At 46.7% G+C, this 9,285-nt stretch overlaps 1 protein-coding gene across 1 annotated transcript in view; it reads left to right on the forward strand.

The window, feature by feature from the left end:
• The first annotated feature begins 8,633 nt into the window (after positions 1-8,633).
• LOC109922585 (T-cell surface glycoprotein CD3 epsilon chain-like) overlaps positions 8,634-9,285 on the forward strand; it is an 8,239-nt gene continuing 7,587 nt past the window's right edge. Inside the window, exon 1 of the mRNA XM_020522628.2 lies at positions 8,634-9,020. Coding sequence (XP_020378217.2) covers positions 8,948-9,020 — 73 coding nt within the window. The 5' untranslated portion in view covers positions 8,634-8,947. The remainder of the gene's footprint in view (positions 9,021-9,285) is intronic.

Genomic DNA, 9,285 nt, shown 5'->3' on the forward strand with positions numbered 1-9,285 from the left:
TGTGTGTGTGTGTGTGTGTGAGTGTGTGAGAGTAAGGTCTGTGTGTGTGTGTGAGTGAGGTGTGTGTGAGTGAGTGAGGTCTTTGTGTGTGTGTGTGAGTGAGGTGTGTGTGAGTGAGTGAGGTCTGTGTGTGTGTGTGTGAGTGTGTGAGTGAGGTGTGTGTCTGTGTGTGTGAATGAGGTGTGTGTGTGTGAGTGAGGTATGTGTGTGTGTGTGTGACTGTGAGTGAGGTGTGCGTCTGTGTGTGAGGGTGTGTCAGTTGGAGCTGCCTGTATTTTTAAAAATGCAGCAGTTGGTTTCCCAGTGACAGTGTCTGGGATTAGAATTCTTTGTTGTTTGTCGCAGTGTGCTCCACAGCCCTGATGGTGCTGTCATCGCCTCCATCGCAATGTCACAATTTGTCACTGACATGAGCCGCTCAAAATACCTCACGTAAATCAGCAAATACCAAAAAATCAGCCCATTGTCCGCCCTGTATCAATAACCGATATCAGCCCAGGGTCTGCCCTGTATCAACAACCGATATCAGCCCAGGGTCTGCCCCGTATCAACAACCGATATCAGCCCAGGGTCCGCCCCGTATCAATAACCGATATCAGCCCAGGGTCCGCCCCGTATCAATAACCGATATCAAGACTTGAGTCTCTGCAGTCAAGTTGCTCATTATCTTCAGACTTTGGGATAAAGGTATCAGAGGGCCCAAAATCAGTTTCTCTACCAATACCTCATCATATTACAAGCTATTGTTTCATAATTTTTGACATGGGAATTATTTAAATTATTCATTAATTCTTGAATTTATACTAGAAATTGAACAGGACTAGCTATATGAATACAGTAATTGCAAGAACAAGTCAGAGGCTAGGAGTACTGCAATATGTAACTCACCTCCTGACTCCCAGAACCTGTCCACCATCTACAAGGCACAAGTCAGGAGTGTGATGGAATATTCCCCACTTGCCTGGATGAGTGCATCTCCATCAACACGCAAAGCTTGACACCATCCAGGACAAAGCAGCCCACTTGATTGGTACCACATCCACAAGCATTCACTCCCTCCTCCACCCACTCTCAGTCGCAGCAGTGTATACTATCTACAAGATGCTCTGCAGAAATTCACCAAAGATCCTCAGACAGCACCTTACAAACCCATGACCACTTCCATCTAGAAGGACAAGGGCAGCAGATACAGGGGAACACCACCACCTCCAAATTCCCCTCCAAGTCAATCACCAACCTGACCTGGAAATATATCCCTTTTCCTTCAGTGATGCTGAGTCAACATCCTGGTATTCCCTCCCTAAGGGCATTGTGGGTCAACCCACAGCATATAGACTGCAGATGAGGCAGCTCACTACCACTTTCTCCAGGGCAACAAGGGATGAGCAACAAATATTGGCTCGTCAGCGATGCCCACATCCATTGAATAAATAAAAAAGAAACCTGCAATTCTGCAATCCATGCTCCCTGACCCCTACCTCTCCCCTCTTCCTTTTCTCTGTTGGGATATGTTGCCTCAATTCAGTCTTCACATACCGTCTGTATGAGCTGCTGGAATCTTGGCCATAGTGAGTGAAATTTGCTGCCACCTGCCTCCTTTAGAATGAAGGTTGTAATAAGTCCAGTACATAAAGACCAATCCATTTCACTTCAATGGTGGGCAAGCTTCTAGAAACGATTATTCGGGATAGAATTAGTTGTCACATAGAAGAAAAGGTGGGTTAGTTAAGGAGAATCATCATGGATTTCTAAAGGAGAAATCATGTTTAATGAACCGGCTGAGGTTTTTGAGGTGGCATCAGTAAGGTTAGATGAGGGTAACGTAGTTGATGTAGAGTACATAGATTATCAGAAGGTGTTTGTTACAGTGACACACTATGACTATTGAGGCTCTGGTCAAGAAAAGGAGGCATACGTTAGGTATAGGCAGCTGGGATGAAGTCAATCTCTTGAGGAGTACAGGGGGCGTAGGAGTATACTTAAGAGGGAAATCAGAAAGGTAAAAAGGGGGACATGGGATAGCTTTGGTAGATAGGATAAAGGAGAATCCAAAGAGATTCTACAAGTATAATAAGGGCAAAACATCAACAAGGCCAACTGTATGCAAATGAAACCAAATTTAGTGGTGCAGTGAACAGTGAAGAAGGTTATCAACTGGACCTTGATCAACTGGGCTAGTGGACCAAGAAATGGCAGATGGAGTTTAATTTGGATAAATGCAAGTTGCTGCATTTTTGTAAGACAAACCAGGCAGGACTTGTACAGTTAATAGCAGGATGCTGGGAAGTGGGAAGTGTTGTTGAACAGAGAGACCTAGGGGTTCCCTCAAAGTGGTGTCAGGGGTAGACAGGGTGATGAAGAAGGTGTTTGGCACACTTGCCTTCATCGGTCAGAGTATTGAGAACAGGAGTTGGGATGTCTTGTTGCGGCAGTACAAGACATTGGGAGGTCACATTCAGAGAACTGTGTAAGATTCTGGTCGCCCTGCTATAAGAAGGATGTTATTAAACTGGAAAGGGTGCAAGAAAGCTTTACAAGAATGTTCCCAAGACTGGAGGGTTTGAGTTATAAGGAGAGGCTAAACAGGCTGGGACATTTTTCCCCTGGAGCGCTGGAGGCTGAGGGGTGACCTCATAGTGGTTTATAAAAGCACGAGGGACATGGATAGAGTGAATGGATAGGGGAGACAAAAACCAGAGGGCTTAGGTTTAAGGTGAGAGGGGAATGATTTAAAAGGGACCTGAGGGGCAACTTTTTTCACACAGAGGGTAGTTCCTGTGTGGAATGAATTACTAGAGGAAGTGGTAGATGTGGGTTCATTTACAACAGTTAAAAGACACTGGACAGGTACATGAATAGGAAAGGTTTAGAGGGATATGGGCCAAACACAAGCCAGCGGGACTGGTTTAGTCTTGGAAACCTGGTCAATGTGGATGAGTTGGGCCGAAGGGTCTGTTTCCGTGTTGCATTACTCTACAACAGAATTGTGAGGAGAGTTATAGGCTACAGTGTAAAACAGACACTAGCAAAATGGGATACAAAATTGGTGGAGTGATAGGAAATAGTAATTGTCAATGGGTATTTTTCAGCCTGGAGAAAGGTTTGGATGGAGTTCCCCAGGGGTTGGTATTAGGACCCTTGCTTCTTCCAAAATATATTAATGATCTGGATCTTGGCGTGCATGGGACAGTTTCAAAGTTTGCAAATGATGCAAAACTTGGAAGATTATAAGCTGTGAGGAGGCTAGTATTAAACTGCAGAAGGACGTTGACAAGTTGGTGGAGTGGGGGGGTTTGGTGGTGTGTTGTTATCTCTGGATTATTAATCTAGAAACCTAGGGAAGGTTCTGGGGACCTGAGTTTGAATCTCGCCACAGCAGATGATGCAATTTAAATTCAATAAAAATGTGGAATTAAAAATCTAACAAGATAGTGGCAGCAGAGTAGGCTTGTCCACTTTTCTTTATCTTTTATTTTTTTTCCTTCTTTTCTATTTTTTCTTTATATTAGTGTTTTCAGTCTTTTTGTTGTCTACTTACTAATCTTCTGCAGAGAGCTTGGTCATAGAGGCAGCAGCAGCAATGACATCATAGCTTTGTTGGGTCCAGAGCATCGCAGCAGCTGGGGGCCTGGAGCAGGACTTTGATAGTCGGAGATCAAGCCCAGTGTGGGAAGAGCAAACACAATGTGACTGTGAGGGAGGTCCCAGCATCTGTGGCAGTGGCAGCAAGAACAGGCAGCCTGAGAGCAAGCCGAAGTGGAGTAGATCAAGCTCTTGTAGGGAGTGTGAGGCCAATGTGGCTAAGCATTTAAAACAGGCTGTTGAACTTTTAACTTTATTTCTTTATTCTTCTACTTTATGCCAAAGATTTTGTACCTAGGTATCTTTATACCGAAGATGGTGTTGGGAATGGTGACATTATACACTTTTCACTGTACTCCTGCATCCCTGTACTTGAGTACACATGACAATAAACTTAATTCTAATTCTAATGACTGTGAATCCATTGTCAATTGTCAGGAAAAACCCATCTGGGTCATTAATGCCCTTTAGGGAAGGAAACTGCCATCCTTACCTGGTCTGACCTATATGTGACTCCAAACCCACAGCAATGTGGTTGACTCTCAACTGCCCTCTGGGTAATTAGGGGTTAGCAATAAATGCTGCCCCAGCCAGCAACACCCTCATCCTGTGAATGAATACAAATTAATAGATGAGGTTCGATACAGAGAAGCCTGAAGTGATGCACTTTGGTTGGAAGAACATTGAAAGACAATAAAAAGTAAGGGCTAGAATTCTACAGGAGGTGCAGGAGCAGAGGGAGCTGGGGGTGTATGTGCCCAGATCACTGAAGGTGGCAGGCCGGGTGAAGAAAGCAGACAGTACCCTGGGCTTTATTAACAGGGGCACGGAGTACAAGAGCAGGGAGATGATGTTGAACTTGTACAAGACACTTGTTAGACCCTCAGCTGGAGTATAGTGTACAGCTGTGGGCACCACTTTATAGGAAAGATGTATTGGAGAGGGTGTAGAAATGATTTACAAGAATAGTTTCAGGAACGAGAATAAAACAAAGAACAGTGGATGCTGGAAATCTGAAATAAAAACAGAAAGCGCAGGAGAAAGTCAGCAGGTCTGGCAGCATCTGTGGGGGAGAAAGTCAGAGTTAATGTTTCGAGTCCAGTGACCCTTCATCAGAAGTGATAGTAGCTGGGAAAAAGTGGCATTGGGCAGGGGCTGGTGGGAAAGAAGAGGTCAGTAGAGAGGTGGGTCCCAGAGACATATGAAAGGGGTAGGCAGACAAGGGGATTATAGACAGTAAGCCAGGACAGAAGAGAGGCTGAATAAGTGACAATGAGAGCTGAGGCTACAAGGGAATGGATTGGCTGTGATAAAACCAACCCATGTCATGACAGGACCAGTGTGTTGGGGTGGATTGAAAAATGGGAGGACAGAGTCAGGCTCTAAAATTATTGAACTCCATGTTGAGTCCTGAAGGCTGCAGCAGTGTTCCAAAATGAGGTTCCATTCTTCCAGCTTGTGCTGAACTTTGCTGGAGCACTACAGCAAACCTGAGACAGAGATGTTGGCCAGGGAATGTGATGGGGTGTGGAAGTGGCAGGCAACTGGAAGCTCAGCATCATTTTTGTAGACAGAACATAAGTGTTCTACAAAGCAATCACCCACTCTGTGTTTCGTCTCTCAAATACAGAGGAGACCACATTGTGAGTAGCAAATGCAGTGGGCTAGATTGTGGGAAGTGCAGGTAAAGAACTGTTTCACCTGGAAGGTTTATTTGGGCCCACGGATACTGGGGAGGGAGGAGGTAAATGGGTAGGTGTTACACCTTCAGCGGTTACAGGGGAAGGTGCCGTGGGAATGTGGGACGGTGTTGGGAGTGAAGGAAGAGTGGACCAGGGTGTCCCAAAGGGAATGGCCCTTGCAGAAGGCAGACAAGGGAGGGGAGGGGAATATGTGTCTGGTGGTGGCATCTCGCTGGATGTGGCAGAAACATTGGCTAATGATCCTCTGGATGTGGATGCTGGTGGGATGGTAGATAAGGACAAGGGGGACCCAATGCTGTTGTGAGTGGGAAGAGAGGGTGTGATGGTGGGAGTGCAGGAGATGGGTCGCACCCAGTTGAGGGCCCTGTTGATGATGGTGCTGGGGAATCCTCAGTTGAGGAAGAAGGTGGACACTTTGGAGGTTCCCTTGTCAAAGTTGACATCATCAGGACAGATGTGGCAGAGACGGAGGGATTGAGAGAACGGAATGGAATCTTTACAGGAAGCAGAGTGTGAGGATATATAGTCAAGACTGCAGCCCAATGGTATCAATGTGGATTTCACCTGCTTCAAAATCTCCCCTCCCACTACCGCATCCCAAAACCAGTCCAGCTCTTGCCCGCTTCCCTAACCTGTTCTTCCTCCCACCTAACCCCTCCGCCCACCTCAAGCCGCCCCCCCATTTCCTACCTACTAACCTCATCCCGCCCCCTTGACCTGTCCGTCCTCCCTGGACTGACCTATCCCCTCCTTAACTCCCCACCTACACTCACCTTTACTGGCTCCATCCCCGCCTGTTCGACCTGTTTGTTTCCTCTCCACCTATCCTCTCCTCTATCCATCTTCTATCCGCCTCCCACTCTCTCCCTATTTATTTCAGAACCCCCTTCCCCTCCCCATTTTCTGATGAAGGGTCTAGGCCCGAAACGTCAGCCTCTCTGCTCCTATGATGCTGCTTGGCCGGCTGTGTTCATTCAGCCCTGCACCTTGTTGTCTCGGATTCTCCAGCAACTGCAGTTCCTACTATCTCTGATTCAATACTAACTGTGAGAGTTGGTGGGTTTGTAGTGGATATTGGTGGCCAGTCTACCCCCAGAAATGAAATAGAGATGTTGTGAAAGGAAAGGGATTATTCAGAGATGGACCAGGTGAAGGTGAGAGCGGGGTGGAATATTGAAGCAAAATTGATAAGTTTTTCCAATTTTGAAAAAGAGAGGGGCGCATTAATTAATATACTGGAGAAAGAGTTGTGGGTGGGGGCCGGAATAGGACAGGAATGAGGAATGTTCCACGTACCCACAAAGAGACAGGAGTAACTGGGGCCCATGTGGGTACCCATGGCCAACCTTCTGACCTGAGGAAAGTGAGGGGAGTTGAAAGAGAAGTTGTTCAGTGTGAGGATGAGCTTGGCCAAATGGAGGAGGGTGGTGCTGGATGGGACGGTTCAGGCCTTTTTTCTCGGAAGAAGTGAAGAGCCCTGAGATCATCTGATTGGGCATAGATGTATAAAGGGATTGCACGTCCATGGTCAAGAGGAGGTGGCTGGAGCCCACAAACTGGAAATTCTGAAACTGAAATAAAGCGCCAGAGGAATTATGGAAGTAAGTTGGAAGGGACTGGACAAGGGGAGAAAAAAAACTGAGTCGAGGTAGGATGAGATGAATTCTGTGGGACAGGAACAGGAAGAAACAATGGGTCTGCCTGGGCAGTCCTGTTTGTGGGTTTTGGGAAGGAGGTAGAAGTGAGCTGTGCAGGTTTGAGAGACTATGAGCTTGGAGGCAGGAGGGTGAGAGGGTGTGAGATTACCAGATGAGATGAGGTTAGTGACCGTTGTGCATATTGTCGCCTGATGTTCCATCGTGGGGTCATGGTCCAGGGGGAGATAAGAGGAAGTATCTGAGAGCTGGTGCTCAGCCTCTGCAATGTCGAGGTCAGTGCGCCAGACAACAGCATCAACCTTATCAGCAGGGTTAATTACAAAGTGAGTGTTGGATCTGATAACACGGAGTGCAGTCAGTTCACAGTGAGGTAGGTTAGAATGGGAGAGGGGGGTCAGAGAAATTGAAGCGACCAATGTCACATCAACAGTTCTTGATGAACAGGTTGAGTGTAAGTAAACAGCCAGAGGGAGGGGTCCAGGTGGAGGGAGAGTGTTGGAGGTGGGCAGAGGGCTCTGTGGGATGAGAAATGGGCCCAAAGGCAAAGGCAATGGACGAAGAGTTCAACGTCATGAGGTACCTGAAATTTGTTAAGGCGGGTACTTGGATAAAGCTGAGACTTTGCTGAGTACATAACGTTGGGCATTGGAGAGCAGGAGGTCAGGATGGATGGTAAATACACAACAGAAGGTGGGGTTTGGGAGGGATGGAGTCAGAGGGAAGGGGAGAGGAAGGTTCTGGAGAGCCATGGGTATTTCTGAGTTGTTGCAGCCTGTTCACTCAGTGAGTAGGTTACGATCAGCAATGCACTGCCTGGAAATGTGATGGAGGAGGGTTCAAGAGGGGGCATTGAATGGTAATTTGGATCAAAATTGTGTTCTTTTCACCTTACAACATCATCACTCAGGTGGAACTTGGGGCACTTTTTCCAATTAATCCTTTCGGAGCTATTATCTTATACATGACTGTCCAGTCAACCTGTCCCTCAGCTGCCATTCTCCAGCCCCATTCTCCAACCCTTCCTTTTGCCTATTCTTTCTGTTTGGCCAAACATCCAGGAGTTAAGGATTAATCTCTCAATTCCATCACGTTCAGCACCAGAAATAAATCATTAGATATTAAAATCATTTTTTTTCATTGGCTTTCCACATTTTCAATTGTTAATTATGAAAATATCAGAGATAGGAGAGATGCCTCTGGATTGATTGGGAAATTTTTAAAGAGACCTGGTGCTCGAGTTGTTGCTGCCAGCAGGAGGCAGTGTTGTTTACCTAACCATTTAACGCAGCTCAATGCCGCCCCCTGCAGCTCCTCATTGCTTCTGCAAGGAATTGGCCACTATTTGAAAACATCTTTGGTATTTTGTGAGGACACATTGACAGCGTTGTTGATGAAGTGTGTCATCATGCAGCAGGTTGGATGAAACAAATAGATTTAGACAACAATCGAGCAGGTTCGTGGTCGTCACAGAGACTTGCGTTTTATTCCAGGTTTAATTGACTCCTGTGTCATTCACAATAAACCCAAACTCCTCAGTTAGATTCCAATCTGTAATTCAGTCCCGGGAATCTGTACATAAACCCCCTGAACCCCTCCATTAGATTCTAGTTCCTCTGTCTTCTGTGTATCCGTTATTTCAGATTTGTTTATGTTGGTTGGAACATGTTGAAAGACTGATCGTGGAGACTGTGCTTTGTGGGGGATGTGTGTAGTAGCTTTCTGTCTCTGAGTTAAGGTGTTTTAGTGCCGAGTTTGCGGTCTGAACTCAGCCTTGTTGCTGCTGCTCTATTTCCTGTTCAATACCCGCGGCTCCATCAGCAGCTCTCAAACCTGCAAACACATCGTAAACTCCACTGAGGGCAAGTTGCAGATTGATTCACACTGAGACTTCAGTTAATCTTCTGCTGTCACCAACACCTCAACCTCTTTCTGGAAGTTTCGAGAATAAACAAGCAGCGGCGATCGCACCGGGATTAAGCAGTCTCCGCCTCAGTCTCCCTGACCATGAAGACGCTGGCACAATGCTCCATCACCGTTTTAACTGCGGCCATTCTGCTACGTGGGAGTTCAGCTCATGGTCAGTACAAACTTTGAAGAAATATTTATGGAGACTCGCATTTATTTTTGATGAATCTTGCACATGGTCTACAAAACAGTTTCACCAGCAGGTCAAAAGATTGACCCCACGCCCAGCACTTGATCCCATAATCCCAGTTTGACAGCTCATTGCAGCGCTGAGGGAGCGCCGCACTGTCAGAGGGTCAGTGCTGAGGGAGCGCCGCACTGTCGGAGGGTCAGTGCTGAGGGAGCGCCGCACTGTCGGAGGGTCAGTACTGAGGGAG

The sequence above is a fragment of the Rhincodon typus genome, unplaced genomic scaffold, assembly GCF_021869965.1.
Source record: "Rhincodon typus isolate 14 unplaced genomic scaffold, sRhiTyp1.1 hic_rhity00003344, whole genome shotgun sequence".
Taxonomy (NCBI): Eukaryota; Metazoa; Chordata; class Chondrichthyes; order Orectolobiformes; family Rhincodontidae; genus Rhincodon; species Rhincodon typus.